This window comes from Spea bombifrons, chromosome 5 (assembly GCF_027358695.1).
Source record: "Spea bombifrons isolate aSpeBom1 chromosome 5, aSpeBom1.2.pri, whole genome shotgun sequence".
NCBI classification, from domain to species: domain Eukaryota; kingdom Metazoa; phylum Chordata; class Amphibia; order Anura; family Pelobatidae; genus Spea; species Spea bombifrons.
The window spans coordinates 102790357-102809225 of NC_071091.1; the positions used below are offsets into that span (position 1 = coordinate 102790357).

The following is an 18869-nucleotide window of genomic DNA, read 5'->3' on the forward strand; positions in this document are numbered from 1 at the left end:
ATTTTTTTAATTTTTTTTTTTATTTTTTTTTTACTAATCACTCATTAGTGAGCTGGGCTCCATTGACCTTGCATGGTTGGATGCAGTACCTGCATTCAACCTGCAGGAGGAGCTCGAGAGTTCACAAGAGGGTCTGGATAGACCCTCTGAACTCAGATCTATTGTTAATGCCATTCTGTGAATGACGGCAACGTCATTCACAGGATGGCACTTGTGGTTGCTCTTCGGAGCAATCACAAGGTGATCGGGGGTCGGGGGCTAGTGTTGCTGATATGCCTCGATATCGAGGCATATCAGTAACACCATTTATGCTTAGGAAGCGATTCAGATCGCTTCCTAAGCTGTTTTAGCCGGGCGCCGCCGCGATCTTTCATGATCGGTGCGGCGGCGGCCATTTTTCTTCCGGGGAGGGCTGCCGAGGGCTGCCCTCCCCGGATCCACGGTCAGCCTCACTTGGGAGGCTTCCGTGGATGCTGCAAAGCCGCCGATCGCGGCGAAAACGCCGCGATCGCGGCGATGCAGCTGTTTAACGGCAGCCCGTACATGTACGGGCATTGTCGTTAACCCGTTGCACGGCAACCCCGTACATGTACGTGGATTGTCGTTAAGGGGTTAATTCCAAAGACTAAAACAAAACAAGTGAATGCTTTATGCGTAGTACAGGTCGCACTGGGACATCACTCACAAAAACAATAACAAACTGCAGAGAAAACAATGATGTGACGGTTTAGTGTCGCTTCTCCATCGGAAACCAATCCAAGTTGGAAGTTCTTGTTTCACAAAACACATTTGTGTGCCTCCAGAAATCTGTATCTAGTCTAGAACATCTTTTACTCGGATCACATTTCCACCTCCTTTTTCCCCCCTGTTTATTTCTACTTGGCATTTTGTTCAGGATCAGAGCGAAGGTTGATTGCGTTTGTTCTTGAAACGAGAGAATTTGGCATACGAGACATGAATGGTTATGGACAGGCCCGGACTGGCCATCTGGCACAAGGTGGGATGCCGCCTAACATCGCTCCATACACACCTGATCTGCCACTCCACAGGCAGATCGGGTTCTATAGCGTAGGATAACTCACTGGATATGCTGGCAGCCCTCATATCCGGTGCTTACGTCATTAGGTGGCTGCTGGTCTTAAAGCGGCAGGGACAACTTATCCAACCTTGCCCTGGTTATAGATGGTACTTTTTAATTTACTAGCGTTAACTAGCCACTTCGTAATTATGTCTGATAAGGTTTTTATAAAGAATTCAAAAAGTTAGGTTAAGTTGGAGATATTGCTGCATCTCCTGACACCTTCTAGTCACTGATCTACTGCTCCCGACATGGGGCCGTGCATATCCAGTTGTTGACCACACTGACATCATTAGGTGGCCGCCAGACTTAAAGTACCAGGATCATCCAACCCTCTTCAGTCCGGCCTGCATAACTGTTTTAGGCTGCTTTTATCTAGATATTCCATAAAATTATTCACTAAAATTATTTACTAAATATTCAGTTTCATTAGTTTATGAAGCACCAACCCCAATGAGCTTCTGCTCCGAGATGACCTTGGATGGTTCCACATAAGGCATACTTTAAAGTCCAACATACTTTGACACAGTAACATTTATGTTTATTCTGAACATATTATAAACTCCAAAAACCCGTTAAATTATCAAAAACCATTGAAGGGATAATGTGTGTAGAGAAGCTATCCAATAATTACTTGTTTTACAGATTTATTTTAAAAAAAACACATGTTTTTCCAGTAAATTTGACATATTTCTTACTTTATAATATGTCATTGCTTAGAAGGCTGTTAATAAATTATAATATAGTAATATTTTATATATAAAAAGTCATTTTTTTTCCTCTTCTGGTTTCCTGATGCAGACAAGACAAACATAAAACACAGATATATAATAAAAATGCAGAGTTTAAATATAGCACCAAACCCCCCCCCCGCTGAACATGATTATTGCATATTATTGTGTATGTTGAAGAAATGATTGCAATAACCTCCATAATACATTTCTCTAGTCCCTTTATTGCGTTAGATTCAAGCTAGAGCCGCAATCCTTCTCACGATTTTACGGCTATTTGAAGATTCCGCAGAACAGATTTTCTTATGTTCTGAGATAATTTCCGCTCCAAATTGTTGGAATATTCTCTGCCGTTCCCCAGTCCCCTAGTGAATTGCTAAAATAATTTTAATCAATTTCCAGACTTCAAAGAGAATCATAGTACCAGAGTTCCATGTAAAATATTCCTTCTGAGCATTAAATATAAAATACATACTTTAAAAGTTAATTACCCTGAACTTTATTTTTTTTCTTCTTATTTGCCATGTGTTAAATAGTTGCCTGCATACTTGTTCAGCTATCCATAGCTTTACAAACTCTATACACTTACAAGAACAGGGCAGTTGGGAATCTTCTACTAGGACTTGTTTTTTTTTATCATTACTTGACTAGCGTAATGTTGACCAAAATGTCCTTCAGAGGACCTTATAGTCCTTATTTCTTTGGGACCTTCGTTGGAAGAAGATTGATGTTCCGAGGGCCCCACACAAGCAGAAAGGTGGGTTGCGTTACAATAGCAGATCCTGCTTTGAAGGATGTCAGGCTGAAGGAGCGCACTACATCAATGTCTCCTCTCCTGCATGTTTAGACAGACTATTCACAATTGATGGAAGACACCTGCATCCATAGAAAAAACAAATATCGATCTAGAGCAGCAAAAATAAACTTCCAAGCTAAAAAGAGTTTTCGTGAAACAGTGCATGGCTAGAGAACTAAACTATAGAATACATTTTGGAGGCTATTTTATCAACAGAAGAGATTTTACTGATGAAGCTTTGTTGTGGGGTTCCATATTCCATGCTCCTATCTCACGAAGGTTACCAAGAGACCTTGGTCCAGTTCTGATACTACAAAAACTGCAGTGCAAACAGAGTGACTTTAACCAAACACGGAAAGATGGGTTATAGAATATCTAAAGACACTTTTGTCCCGGTCCATTGTAAGTGTTATTATTGTGAAGCGGAAGCATCTAGATGTAACAACAACTTAGCCATAAAATATTAGACCCCACTCACAAAGCGGGGTTGCTGAGTACTGAAGAGCATGAACACTGTTCTCTGTAGCATCACAAACGACTTCTTGAGTTTCCATGACCGAGCAGCTGCACACGAGCTGAAGATCACTATGGGCAACACCTAGCATGGACTGGAGTAGTGTAAAGCCACCGCCACTGCACGCTGGAGCGGCGGAAATGTGTTCTCTGGAGGGATGAATCACTCTTCACTATCTTGAAGTCTGATGGATGAATTTTGGGTTGGTGGATGTCAGGAGAACACGACCTACCAGAATACATAGTGCCTATTGTATAGTTAGCGGAGGAGGGATAATGGTCTGGGACTGTTTTTCAGGGTTTGAGCCCCTTAGTTCCAATGAAGGGTAATGTTAATGCTACAGCAATGCTCTGCTTCCAACTTTGTGGGAACAGTTTGGGGAAGGCACTTTCCTACCCCAGCATGACAGCGCCCCAGCGCACAAATTAAGGTCCATAAAGACATGGGTTGAATGAACTTGGTGTGGAAGAACTTGGCCGGCCGTACAGAGCCCTGACCTCAACCCCATCGAACTCCTTTGGTTATCACTTGTTATGACTCGGCATGGCCAAAACTCTACAAAATCTTGTGGAAACCCTTCCCAGAAGAGTGGAAGCTGTTACAGCTGCAGCTGGGGGGGATGGGCTATATATTAACGCAAATGGTACGGCGTCCACATACTTTTGGTGATATAGTGTATATTTTTTCCAACAGTTTTATAACAAGTTAGCGGTTTACATGTTAACAGTCAGTTCGTTGGTTACTTCAATGACTCGATCGAGTTATCTCAGGGAACTTAATCACTTCACCCGCACTATAATTATAGGTTTCGTTGGGCCAACAGCTCTGCATCCCTGACACTAGAAACAAGGTGTTCTGGGTTTTCACAAGCACAAATTTCTTAGGATTACGTCATAAACAGGGCTTTAAGCCTTAATCGCTGTAGGCTGATTAAGATGGTGGGGAGAGATCAGACAGCTCTCCTTTCTCCCTTCCATCCTCTGGGATATGGAGTTGCAGAAGCGCTTCCTAGCGAGGCTAATGATAAATAACACCAATCCCTTGCCATGGTCAGAAATCTCCAACGCCAAAACAACCAAACGCATTTTTTACCGCAATATAAGTTTGTGATTCAGCAAAGCATCGTATTGGTAATGGCGGCACACCGCCACATATTGCTCTCGCACATCACCGAACACACAATATGCGGCACACGGAGCTAATGTATGCAATGCGGTTAATATCCGTACATAAATAAGCATTAGGTCTCCAGTATGAGTTTTTAGCTGAGTATTACACAAATATATTGTGCAAACCATGGAACGGGTTTTTATTTAGAGTCCTTATTTAAAATTCATTGTGAAGCAATTATAATCCTGGTCACTTAGTAGAATCAATACTTCTCTGAGCCGGGCTGGTACGAAGCCACTAATACCATCTATTGTTAAATGTACTTTGGATAAAAATACCACAATTGGATTATTACTGGAGTAAATTACCAACAACAAGCAGGTGGGGGGGCTGCAGGGCTTGCCAGATGTGCACTCCAACTCCCATAATCCTTAGGCTATTCTGTGAATGGGAGGATTTATAATTCACAAGCTTTGGAATAGTTTCCACCAATGCCAGCCATCATCTGCACTTTAAGGGGTCCCTTTACACTTTCTTGTGGTCCCCTTTGGAAATACAAGAAGGGAATCTGCATTCATTTGAATGGGAATGCTTTTCTGCGAAGAGGGGGCAATGTGCTGCAGCTTCTCCTAAAGGAAAATACTTTTTATTTTGTTATTTTATTTTTTTCTAGTATTATTTAAGATTTAAAGGTTACAATAAAGAACGGAGGGGGGATTATTTAACAAGCGTGTTTCCAAGTTGTTTAAAGCTACAATGTGACATTGATTTACACGTTGGTCAGATATCCTCATTGCTCTACAAAGTCATTGGACTGTGTAATGTCACGCTGCAGATTGTGCCAAGGTTCATGCAAATAACACGCGAGTCAACCAGCGTGTTTACCAGTCACAGCTTCTACACACAACGTTTTGAAGCGCGAGCTGAATCATTAGGGAGTTGCAAAAAAAAAAAAAAAAAAAAAGTTTAAATTTAAGGGAGAAAAGAGGAAAAGTAACAAAAATGTGGAGTTTAATTACACAAAAGTCGAGCAGTACCTTTATTAAAACTGTTAATTAACCCTAACACCAGGATTTAAATGAACACTCCAGCCATCATAGGATAGTTGTGGATTCCTTAAAATTTCCATTGTGTCCCCCTTGTAAATGCAGAATCCCCCCACATGCATGTGCCCCTTCCCCCAGATATTTACGTGCAGGAGATGTGTTCGGCCGATACGTACCTACTTTACCGCGCATAACATACTTTTACACCTTAACTCATCTGCAGCAAACGCTGCGGACGGGAGTCTGTTCATACCCTTGTGCACCTGCGCAGAAGGGACTGCTCCACAATGGAAGCACATTTCAACCACTGATTGGTTGTTCTCCCCTTGGTGCTACCGGGTTTGGGAAATAAACCACCGGCTGATTTTAGATATTTTTTTCAGTTACCATGGAAGTATTTACTTTCTCATGAAACTCTTTGGCTTCAGGAGGACTTATCGCAATCCTCGCTCGCTTGTTCCAGGAACTGGTTTTACGCACACGGAGCTGCGATGCAAATGAAGCTTTACAGAGCAAACAATCTTGAACCGCGTCCAACTCCTATGAAAATATTACGCTGAAAACAAACATGTGATAAAATATGTTTTATACAAATATTTCAGTTTCGAAACTGAGACTCGTAAATATTTTTTAATTTGGATTTTTTGGACATTGACGGAAAAAAAAAATTGAGGAACCTGCCCCCCCCCACAAAACTAGCTGTAAATTATTGAATGTAATTCAATATTTCCATGGTAAGAAGAGATTAACTGATAAATCCTGTCCTGGGGTAAATAATCTGACCTGAGGTCAGGTCAAACTTTCTTCTGGTTGCCATAGAAGGAAGTATACTTTCTGCCAGGTCCATATATACACAAATACCTAATCAGCCAATCACATGGCAGCAACTCAATGTATGTAGACGCGGTCAAGACAACTTGCTGAAGTTCAAACCGAGCATCAGAATAAGGGGAAAAAGGGGATTTCAGTGACTTTGAACCTGGCATGGTGGTTGTTGGTGTCAGACGGGCTGTCTGAGTAGTTCAGAAACTGACGATCTACTGGGATTTTTACTCACAATCATCTCTAGGGTTTACAGAGAATTGTTGCAGTCCATGCCCATCCCTTTATGACCACAGTGTCTTCTGATGGCTACTTCCAGCAGGGATAATGCTCTATGTCACAGAGCTCACATCATCTCAAACTGGTTTCCTGAACACGACAAGGAGTTCACTGAACTCCAACGGCCTCCACAGTCACCAGATCTCAATCCAATAGAGCACCCTTGGGATGCGGGGGAACGGGAGATTTGCATCATGGATGTGCAGCCGACAAATCTGCAGCAACTGCGTGACGCCATCATATCCATATGGACCAAAATCACTGGGGGATGTTTCCGGCGCCTTGTAGAAAGTACGTCACGAAGAATGAAGGCAGTTCTAAAGGCAAAAGGGGGTCCAACATGGTACTAGCAAGGTGTACCTAATAAAGTGGCCAGAGATTTATTGAAGGACAACACCAACAACGTTTTGACCTCACAATGAGGTCTTTATCAAGTTCAGATAAAGACCTCATTGTGAGGTCGAAACGTTGTTGGTGTTGTCCTTCAATAAATCTGCCTGAGCTGGAACCATTGAGTGCCTGGAGCCTTTATTTATTTTGATCTACTGGCTAGATACCCAGACACTTCCAGGTACATATATATTTATCCCAAAGCAGGTTAGGATTTTATACCGGCCCTTCAGCAACACGTGCAACAATGTAACCTGGGAAAAACATGGCCAACATGGCAAACTGCGGCCAGCTAGGATGCTTAGATTTTACACTTCATAAAACCCTATTTCCAGTGAGCTTAAAAATGTTACAGTAGCGCTGTGAATACATTAATATTTATTTAAACAACACGCTGCGACAACCAGAATAGATGCCTGGCGCAGGCTCGCTTAGCATGAAATAAAAATGCTTCGCACAGCACAGCTGAGAACAGCGAGTCCAGCTGTTTTTGGGAGAATGGCTGGTCATAAATAAAAAACTGAATTATCTAGGAACATCTGTTGGGTACAGAACATGTGATCTACAGAAGAACGGGGGTCTTCAACATTTTTGCATAAATGAAAGAAAAAAGTTAATAGAAATATTAATGTATTCATGCACCTTTATTTGGCTACTTAAGTTAAGCGGCCACCCAAAAAAACAAAAAAAAAATAAAAAAAAACATACATTTGTATGAAACCAATATTTAGGTTAAAAGATTGAGCATTAACCAAAACTCATTATTTTATACACTTTTAAAGTAAACTAAATGTTTAGGTACCCCCCAAAAACAAACAAACAAACAAAAAATAACACATTTTCTGCACTTTATACATGTTTAAGGGAAGACTTCGGAATTCATATCCCACCCGAGATTCGGAAGTAAATAGACAAAAACACACAAATAATTTATGAATTTACTTTTATAAATTGCAAAAATTTAAATTGACAATTTTTGTAGCTGTCAAAAATACTTGTAAGAAAATATTTATATATTTTAAATAGAGAAACAATATGATTTCTACAAAAAAAAAAACCTTAAATATGAATATCTACAGAGATAAATTGTCAAGATTCTGCTGCATTTCTACATTCCAACAAAAAAACCCAGCAAGAATTAGGATCAGGGCATGAAGGTGAACAAAGCCTGCATCGTGTGATTTGTTCAGTATCACCACTTCTCACTCAAGAAATCCAAGGGAAACATCTCAAAATAAAATAATTACCCATAATGCCACTGGCCTATATATTTTAGTTGTCAATTTACCGTTTCAATGAGAGTTCGCATAAATAGAGGTTATTGGATCAGATCCAAGCTTAGTTACCATATCATACCGGATATGACATTTTATTCTTTCCGTTGAAGCTTAATGACGCGAGAACACAAACAAGGTTTTAGCACTTCTGACTTATCAGTGCTTGCATTTGTGTCACACGATCCCATGATAATCCCGGGAAAATTGAAGGAGAATGGATTTTTTTTTTGGCATTCGATGGTATTAGGAATGATGTTTCTAATCCCATGATTACTTACAAAGAGAGTGCTACATTCAGCAGAGTAGGCGGAACAGCACCTTTAACTATACATAGAAGTGCTGCAATTATTTCAGGAAATAGAACAAAATAATAAAGTTAATGTGAAGGAAGGTTCTATATTCTTCAGATCAAGTATAGGAATGGTGTCCATCTCCAGCCCAAGAGGCCAACAACAAGCCAAGGTTTTCAGCATCCCCAAAAGGTTAACAGCGTTTAGCAATCCATTCTAATAATCCAGCTCATCAGACATCTAGATTTTTGTGGGAAGATCTAGAAATCCTGCACTATTGGGGAAATCGTTGTTAAAGAAGCCCTTTTCTTACAGCATTTTGGCCGGGATACATGGTGGTGCCAGTAAACTTCTCACCACGCACCTAAATGGTCCAAGCATTGGGTGACCAGAAGAACTGAAGACTTCACAAAAACGTAAGGTTTGTTGAAATTGGTTATTGCTGAGAAGCTTTTATCAAGACTAACTTAGTATCATGGGAACTGCAGCTGGAAGCCCAGCCTTGTTGACTCAAGCACAATGACCAGCTTGACTTGGGTTCGTGAAGAGAGAACTACAAGTCCAAGCTCAGCCAAAGTTCTCATTCTCTAGCACCCTGTTAGTGTCGCTCAACAGCTGTTTATCCACCTCAAACATAGCACTTCAATAAAGAGTTCTGTTCCATTTAGAAAAAAACTTCTTAGCATGCTAACCAAATTTTTTTTTTTTTTTATCATTTCCCTTTTGAGAAGTTTTTTCAGTTTCTATGGCAACAACTTAGCAGTGCCTGCTTGCGTGTCATATGAAAATTAAGCGTTCCCAGCAAAAATATGAAAGCCAAAATTTTGCACGATTGAACAATTGTTTCCTGGGAAATATCTAGCCACGTAATAGTACTCTGAAATACGCTTCTACTGATACAGTTACAAAACTGTTAAATTAAGCAGAGTAGATGGAACAGCAGTTTTAATGATACTGTTATAGATAAGCAAGAAGTGGTAATGCCTTGATAAACAGCCTCGGAATTCTCCTGAACCCTATCTAGTTGGCCAAACCTATGCATTTGGTATGAAGGCTGCCAAAGGGGCTCAGTAATGGAAAAGAAAGAAAGAAAGAAAGAAAGAAAGAAAGAAAGAAAGAAAGAAAGAAAGAAAGAAAGAAAGAAAGAAAGAAAGAAAGAAAGAAAGAAAGAAAGAAAGAAAGAAAGAAAGAAAGAAAGAAAGAAAGAAAGAAAGAAAGAAAGAAAGAAAGAGGAAAAAATGCTCTCCCACCTGGCAATGAATTGGTTAATGCATATCAGACAGTGTCCATACATGAACTGGCAACTGTTTAACAAAGACACAAAGGTGGAAGAGAACATAGACATTTCTCATAAATATCTTAGTGCATCTCCTTAACATTTTACAATAACCATGACCCTAAAAAAAAGTGGACACCTTCCAGACCCAGCAATTTATACTTAAAATTAAAGCATACAAATATTTTTTTTTATCAAAAGGACACAAACAGGTAACCAGGGGATGATACATTGTTTTAGGAAAACCATTGTATACAGTGGCTACTTGAAATTCTGATTTATATTTCTAAATTAAAATTAAATTGATCAGTGCTATAGTAGTATGTTCTTAATAAACACAAAAAACTTAATCCTCTATTAAGATATTTAAAAAGTTCTGGGGAGGGGGGGACATTTATGCAAAAGTCATCTATCAGTAAAGAGTTAATTATTTTTAAATTGTGGTTTTATTGGAAATGACCGATTTCATGTTTGTATTAGAATGACTGTCAATGCAGGATGTGTCCCCAATGAAAGGGGGCTTTGGTCACCCTATAAAGAAGAGGGCATTACAAATTAAATCTGTACAAAAGGTACCTCTGCTAGTTATTTAGTAGTGCACACATAAAATGGTGACTGGTGTTTATAATAGAAACAAACAGATACCATCCAAGGGGATGGGGTTGGACGCTCTCTGCAGTGCTTCTGAAAAAACACAATGCAATAGAAAAAGGATGGGCTGCTGAAAGAGTTAAAACAAAGCAAAACTAAATCAGATTTCCTTTCACATGTGATTTGAATAAAACTGCTCTGAAACCACCCAAAGGGCTTATAACAGCTCAATTTTGCAGCCTTCAGGTTTAATCCATCAGTTGGTACTGTGATCAGTTCTGGTTTCTTCATCAGCATGTAGATGGTTGGAGAGTTCCTGGAGCACAGCAGCTTTGCCAATCTGATCATTCCGTCTCCTTTCCATAATGAGGTCCTCCAGGCTCTGGAACTCCAGAGTGTGACTCTTCTTCTCAGACAGCTGAATTTTTAACCTGTAGGGCTGTTTCCCTATCCTTATCTCTCCACCTATCTTGAATTCCCTCTTTCCATACCTGCACCATGCAGCAAAGCACTCAGAGTTCCTCCAGCTGAGCTCCTGGTCCTTGACCCCAACTTGATCCAGAGCATTCCTCACCACCATCTCTGGACTCAAAGGCTTGTATTTATACTGATTATTCACGATCCTACCTCTCCTGCCTTGGCTGGCATCTGTCATGAAGCTGTTGGTGATCTCTAACCTGTATAAATGCACCACTTGGAAGTCACCCACATACACCACCCAGTGTGGGTACTGGTTCTTGGCCACAAATTCCACCAGGTCCCCAGGCTTGCATTTGTTTAACAGGTTCTCCGGAGAATAGGTGCTCATCTGATCTCCATCTCCAAAGCCCTTCTCATAAATACAATCGTCTCTGTAGTACACAGAACACTCCACTTCATTGCAGTGATCGTATTGCAGCTCCTCCTGCAGAGACCCTTGTTTCTCCAGATCATGCCCTGTATCCTCCAGATCATCATCGTCTGCTGAGAAGATATAGGATACCCCTATCCTAGGTCCATCATCTTTATCCACACCAGTAGGATCCACCGTAGGGACCTCTTTGTAACTTAGATGAGTCAATTTCTCCACCTGATTCCCCATCTCCCTGGAAGATAAAAAGTATCCATCAGAGACACCAGGGATTTGTTCCCAGGCAGACTTTGCTTCCACCTGTTGGATGCAGAGGAACACTCAGCACAGTAACAGTGTAGCAAGGTGCAGCTAGGAAACCTGATCTGCTCTGCAAGTCACACAAGGAAGACATGTGCACCTGAGGGAGGCAAGTAGGCTGTGCCTTTCATTTTTAACCCCTTGCATCCTGCATGGTGCAATGGCAAAAACAAGAACCCTTTACCGACACAGCAGCAGAGCACAATAAGACAGGAGGGTAAGGGTTAATATTTTTTTCTCTTTAAAAATGCATGATTAAGTTAAAAACACAACCCAGTAGCATTCAGCATGTTAATGGCTGTAAACAGCAGATAGATTAGCTCAGGACACACAATAGAAAGAGAAACTCACCAGGCAGCAGCAGAAGGTCTGTCTCCCACCTCTGTGAAGCTAGCTTAGTCCTGGCACAGGGGAGGACTGGCTAGTTGGAAGGATCATGTTTTGGGTGCCTGCCCTGATGGGAGTTTTTTTTTTGTTGTTTTTTTGTTTTGTGCCAGGCAGATCAACATGCAATGTAAGGAGTAGCTGCTTTCCTTCCAGCCAGCGCTGATCACTCCAGATCCAGCTGAGCACTCTTACAGCCCTGTGCATTTAAAGGGCCAGTGCACCTTTTACTGTCAAAAGAGCTTCCTGAAACCAAACTTCCTTATCTAAACCCTCCCCCCCCCCTCCCTTTATACATACAGCTAACTCTTAACTCATTCCCTGCCGGTGCCTTTTAATCACCACCCAGACTGTGAAATCCACAGCATTTCGCTTACTATGTATCAAAAAGTAACGATCCAGCAGCGCGTATTAGTAAACAGGGCATGTGTTTGTTTGTGTGATTTATTTCCCAAATAATCAGCCAAGATAAAGCGAAATACGTTCACTGCCGGAGCTGCCGGTAGAAATCTGACAGATCTCAAGCAGTATGTGCTGAATTTGCACAGCAAAGCATGTTCCGTCTTGTTATTTTTGGAGCAATTTCATTGAAACTAAGCTTTGCTCGGCTGCCATCCTTCCCCCCTTCTAATTTTTTATACAAGGAAAATCCAAATTTAATTGAATCGCTGCCGCAGTTGGAAATATTTAATTTTTAAGCCGCTTTAACATTGCTTTTAACCCTCTGTACTCTGAGGGTAATTAAAGAATCCCGCTTTGAGACTCTAACCCATGTCCAAAAAAAATGTGTTAGTCAAATAACTTAATAGCCAACATGTAGTTCCAGGCTGTTGAATGTTACTGCAGCTACAGGGATCCCTGGGTTGCCTAAATCTGTTCACATGCTGTTGCTGGGCATCATGGGAGTTGTAGTTCAAAATCTTTTGTTTGGATACCCTTGAAATGTACAAAGGCTTCTCATCGCTGCTTCTCAAGTGGTCCGCAAACTTCCTACTTAACAAATAATATAATAATATGTATAATACGCCATTTATAATAAACTCCTTTAAAGGGACAGTTTAATGTCTCTGGCAGCCGCAGTAAAATAGAGAGAGTGCACCTTAAAGTACTTTTTGAATTTGCAAAGGGCACGCCACAAAATTTAAAGGAACCACAAAGCTGTCATATCCATTAAAGAGCGTTTGATGGCTGGAGTGTCCCTTTAATACATTTAGAGTTATCTATAATTATGGTGTTTTCTAAACGGCTCCCTAGCCGGTTTATCCTTCTCTGCTCATGTTTTGTTCTTTTAGCCGGTGACAGGGTCACCCTATGCTGTCAACCTATTTTTTTAGTGATTTTGCCTAGTCTGGGTGTTTGTGGGACATACTTATTAGCTTTTATTTATATAATAATAATAATAATGTCCCACAAACACTCGGACTTTGCAAAGTCACTAAAAAATTTATACCTTTCAACATTTCAAATGGCCAAAGAGGGACAGTTTTGTTTAGGGTGTGTGGCTGGTGGGTTAAGCTTTACGAAGACTTTCTGTATGGTCGAATAAGAGATTTAGAAGAAGAAGAGTGTATTTTATTTACAGATTAATTCCTTGTGTGTTTATACACATTAATGTGGCTTTTAGGGCTGTAGAACCCTGTGATACCCTCATACCCAGCAAACATTCTGAGCTCCTAGAAAAGAGGGACACCAGAGGAGGGCTTAGGGCCCAAAGAGGGACTGTCCTTGCTAAAGAGGGACACTTAGGAGGTATGGTACGTTAGTGACATTGCACGCACACCATGCTGCATAATACAGCAACACGATACAGGAGAGCTACACAATGCTGACAGCCTAGCATGGCATGACCTGGTATCGTTTTGTTTCAGAATCCCGTATTGGGTATACCTCACAAAATGCTCACCTTTGAGGGTGGGAAATTCTTTGCAACTACCCAAACATTTGAATGGTAAATGTGTTATAAATGCCAGGGTTATGATGTCATAACCTTGATCGAATGCAAACAGTATAAAACAGAGTATACTCCATGTCTGCTCTCATGCAACTAACCCTAACCCTTTTGGAGCCAGGTAAAGGAGCTGGGTTGAAATTAGGGTGACCACATTGGCCGTGTTTTCCTGGACATGTATAATTTTTACATATTGCTGACCAGCCCAGATAAAATGCTGCCCTGCAGTATGTGGGATGTGTAGACTTACAGAAGGGAACCAATTAGTCGGTTATACATCCTCCATACTGCAGGGCAGCATTTTTATCCGGGCTGGTCAGCAAATATTATACGTGCCGTGGAAAGCATGGCTGATGTGGTCAGCGTAGTTGAAATGAGCAGAGGTGGGTGCGAGGAAATGTTTGGAACGCATGTTTCTTCAGCTTGTTACATCCATACGTGTATCTATTCACCAATAAACGCGTGACAAAGTGATTGTGTGTACTAGAGTTGGCTTTCTGCTTTTGGACAAAAATAGAAAACACATTTCAATTCAAGCCGGTCCTCATAGCGAACCCATTCCCCGTCAAACAGTTCCAAGCCACATCATGTTACTTTTTAAGTGCTGCTAGCAATCACAAGAGTCATAAAGTCAGGCGGAAAATAATTTGATCCTTTCCAACAAAATATCACCGGTTGACTTTAAACATTAACTCCCATTGGTCTGAAAAAGCTACAATGTGGCACTTTGATTTCTCGTACCACAGCCCAATCCCCCAACACACGCTTGGATAGACTGTGTTCTGATCCAGAAACACAGAGATACAGATTCAGCATTAGGTACCGATACATTCCTGCGGCTGGGAAAATTGGGAGGCTGAGATGTTAGAGAACATGCCTAATTGCCTATCCCATAGCCCCTACTACCTCTGATTGGAGGCTGTTCCACTTACCTACCACCCAGGGGCGTAACTAGAAACCTCAGGGCCCGGTGCGAGAATCTGTTAAGGGCCCCCCCAACCCATCTATCTCTTTCTCACGATCTCCCCTCTCCCTCCCTACCCCCCCTTCTCACGATCTACCCTCTCCCTTCCTACCCCCCCTTCTCACAATCTACCCTCTCTCTCCCTACCCCCCCTTCTCACGATCTACCCACTCCCTCCCTACCCCCCCTTCTCACGATCTACCCCCCCCTTCTCACAATCTACCCATCCCCTTCTCACGATCTACCCACTCCCTCCCTACCCCCCTCCTGTGTTGGGAGCGTGATGCGTTTGTCTCGGGTGCCGGCGCTTCACTGCTGAGCGCCGGCATATGACGTCATATGCCGGCGATCAGCGTGAAGCGCCGGCACCCGAGACAAACGCCTCACGCTCCCAACACTGCACTCTGGGCAGCGCTGAGGCAGGCGGCGGCGGCAGCGGTGGGGAGCAGAGGAGTCCTGGATTTCTGTCAGTCAGGGGGGCCCAAGAGGTGCCGAGCGGTCGTTTTCAGCAACCGCTTGGCACCCCTTAGGCCCCCCTGACTGGCAGAACTCCAGGACCCGGTCGCTGTCGCGACCCCTGCGACCCCGGTAGTTCCGCCACTGCTACCACCCTCTCATTAAAGTAACCTCCTTACATTTCACATGAACCCCTGACCCTCTAGTTTATGATTACGACCTCTCATTCTCCTGCTTTGAAATAAACGTCCCTCCTGTACTTTGTTAAATCCCCTTATGTATTTAGTCATATTATTGTTTGGAAACGCAGTTATCTAGAATTCATAAAGGAGAAAGAGTTTGACTTATATCGTCCCTGACAGTTTGTCCATCTCCACAGCTTATACGACAAATCTCATTAAAGAAGCTTTGGTTCTATCAGCTGAGTTTATTTTAGACAACAGTGAGTTTCCTCTGAGCTCTTCCATTCCATCTGTGAAATCAGAAGATAAAGAAGGACCAAAATGTTTATGAAGACCGAGGAACACCATAGAGGCAGAGATGTATTTACCTCTGGTGGTGACCAAGGGCATCACCCTGGTCCGCCTATCGGTGGCAGCCATACTCACTATATGATGTCATATCCTGGTGCTCTGTGTCATTAAGGTGTACAGCACCATTGAATGCAGTCTATGGAGGCCATACTGAAAACAGGCTGGTTGGGGAGATTGGAGATCTCCACTGTAACCGGCCCATTGAGCAGCAGCATAGCGGGGGGTTCCTGATCACCCAAGAAAGTGATCAGCCCTGGTTTTGCCTGGTAATGTGTGACATTTGTATAACCCATGCTATTTATATAAGGCCTTCCCAGTACTCAATGGGTTAATGGATTTTTGTTCCTCTTCTAGTATTGGAGGGATGTGATTACCAAATGTTTTTGATACAGATGTAATCCCAACCATTGAACCCTTTGATATGAGGGGAAACATCATTTGGCTTGATTGATTTCCAATGGTGCGATGTTTATATGGGCCGTGTGCATCTGTCAGCTCCGCTCACATTCATGGGTTAGCCTCGCCGCACTTGGATGTTACAAATATCTGCTTGTTTAAACATCCCATCCCATCTGTTTATTCACTAAACACAAAAAGACAACCCAGGGCTGTGATCTTTAGACGGGTACAAATGCATTATTGTTTTTCCGAACAGTCAAACAGACAGGCGGCAGGGAAGTGACTTCTTACTTCGCTTGGAATTTGTATAAGTGAAAAACAAAACTTACCAAGCTCACCACAATCATCATCCTCAATTTCCTATCTTGGTTGGACCGTGGCCAGCGGTTTGTACTCAACATTTTTGCCTTGTGACCTCCAGACGTCTGACCCTGTGCTCATTAACCAATTCTCACAAAATTGTCTGCTATGAACTTAGTTACCGTTGAATAAAACTAGATTGAGCCGGAAGTTTTACATTTATTATTATTATTATTATTATTATTATTATCTTTTATTTATATAGCACCAACAGTTTATGTAGCCCTAATTTAAACATGCTTGGTATATGGCATAGAGCTGTCCTGAATTTAAGACGAGACCAAGGACTGATTTTAAGTTCTGTGTCTTTACAAACAGGAAAAATGGGTAGACTGCATGGACTGAATGGTTCTGAGCTGCTGTAGAAGTCTATGCCTCTATTTCAAACTATATATTTCTCCCCCCATTAAAATGCTCTTATGCAAAAGTATGAAAGCCCCCTCAGCTTTGAACCTTTTCATAGTTCATTATTCCCTAGTAGGGGCCACTACCTTATACCCCCTGTCCAGCATGCAATGTCCTCTACAGAAGAAGACAGTAGATGTCGGAGGGGTTTATATTTCTGCGGCACTGATTTGCTCCCTCTAGTGTCATTTACTAGGAACTGCCGGTAAGTTACATGTATGTGAATACTCCATTGGCACTGATAATTAGGTTCCCATATTGGCCCTTTTTTCCAGAACACATGTAGATTTTAGATGTTGACTAGCAGTATATGGGATGTATAACCAATTTCAGAAGCTTACGCCAGCCTGGTTCTATAAGTTTAGGAGCACTAACTAATTCATCGGTAAATCTCCCTTTATGGCGTCAGTCAATTAATTCCCACTACATCAATATTTTAAAGAAGATAAGCTATATATATATATATATATATATATATATATATATATATATATCAACCAGATTACTAATTAAATCCTTGTTCTCTTAAATCAATGCCTGGTAGAATAAATGCAAAAGGTTAGGGTTGCAATGTAGAATAGACAGAATTATTTACTATTATTATAATAATTATTATTATTATTATAAGCAATGTAACTTATAAGGCTCTCTCATGTTCTACGAAAGTATGAGGTAAAACAAAGAGTTTATTTTCTGAGTTTTATTTAAATTCACACCGTGTAATGCCCACGTTAAATCACTTGCCGGTAAATGATACCCTATTTATTATCATCAGTGTGTTTCCCTGGAACCCCTTCATTTGTGAATCCAAGCTTCTTATGGCTCTAAATTGAGCTAGTTTAATAAATGTACAATATTGAGGAGCAACAAATCAATCAATCACCAGTGCCCAGGGTCGGACAAAGGATAACGAGGTGGCCCTGACGCTTTAAGGACATAACAGACCGCACAGCCAGCAGGTGAGTATAGGGTGCTGCTGGCCAGCAGTCTACCTGTACCAGATGGCCAGCCCAGGTCCGGTGCCATTTCCCTTTTCCAGACATTTAATGTCAGATATTTTATAACTGTTTTGAGGATAAAAATTATATATATATATATATATATATATATATATATATATAAACGTGCAAGCAAAAAATACAGTTGTTTCACTGATAATGGAACTCCAGGCTTGACAGCTGTTACCTGTCCGTTGCTAGATTCTGCTTTGCCAGCTCTAATTTGGCTACAAGGACAGCGGAATTGGACAAAAAAAAGTTTTCGAGTAGACTCAAATTAATCTGTATTTTACTTTAGCACGCCGTGCTAGACAGTGTGACACTAGAGTTATAGTAGCCACAGGGAAGCCCTGAGCTATCCGAGTTCAATCTAACTACAAACTGTGTTGGCACAGTGAAGAAAATTCCTATTCGTATAACTCAATTTATTAAACTATTCTTTGGTATACAACTTTCGTATACTTGGGAATTATTAAAAAAGTATCTTTTTGACTGGTAATTTAAAAGTCTCATGGGTGACAAAACATGTTTTAGTCCAGCAAGTACTTTTTGTGAAATTACTTGTTAAGCAAATATTTTGTGGATTGGAAAACTCATTTGGAAACCTTATGATTAGCAAGGAAAGCTTCTGCTCTACTTTATAGTGGTGGATCCAGTGTTCTAACTAGACTTGAGCGCAGGCTCATGTTCGTTTTCGTGTTTGTAATCGTGAAAAAAATCCATCGAATTCTACGAATATTTGCCCGTTCGTGTGTTCTTTTCGGGCGAATACTCATGTATGTTCTTCGTGTTCTCTTTGTTTTATGCTGATTTTCTAGCAGGGGTTAATACGGGGTTAACACAGACAGGTATACAGCAGGGTAAAGGTACACCTCAGAGCAATTTGGCCTGGAGAGACCAATGGTGTCAGGATTTAAATTTTAAAGGTCAGTAAGAGGGACTCTATTGGTTGCTGGCAGAGGGCTCCTCTGGCATCAATCATTGAAGGTCATCTGCCATTCATTGGTTGATGCCAGAGGAGCTCCCTGCCTGCGATCAACAGAGTCGCTTTAACTCCTGATGCCAAAACATG

General features: G+C 41.4%; 1 protein-coding gene across 1 annotated transcript; it reads right to left on the reverse strand.

Annotated features, from left to right (window-relative positions):
* Nucleotides 1–10109: 10109 nt before the first annotated feature.
* Nucleotides 10110–12006, reverse strand: LRATD2 (LRAT domain containing 2). The gene is made up of 2 exons (XM_053467264.1): nt 11702–12006; nt 10110–11285 (listed from the first exon to the last, which is right to left on the reverse strand). The coding sequence occupies exon 2, from the start codon at nt 11279–11281 to the stop codon at nt 10457–10459; it is 825 nt and encodes a 274-aa protein (XP_053323239.1). The 5' UTR covers nt 11282–11285; nt 11702–12006; the 3' UTR covers nt 10110–10456.
* Between the last annotated feature and the right edge of the window lie 6863 nt (nt 12007–18869).

What these genes read in the sequence shown, in the direction of transcription:
- LRATD2 (XM_053467264.1), bottom strand. Translation starts at nt 11,281, where the DNA reads ATGGGGAATCAGGTGGAGAAATTGACTCATCTAAGTTACAAAGAGGTC.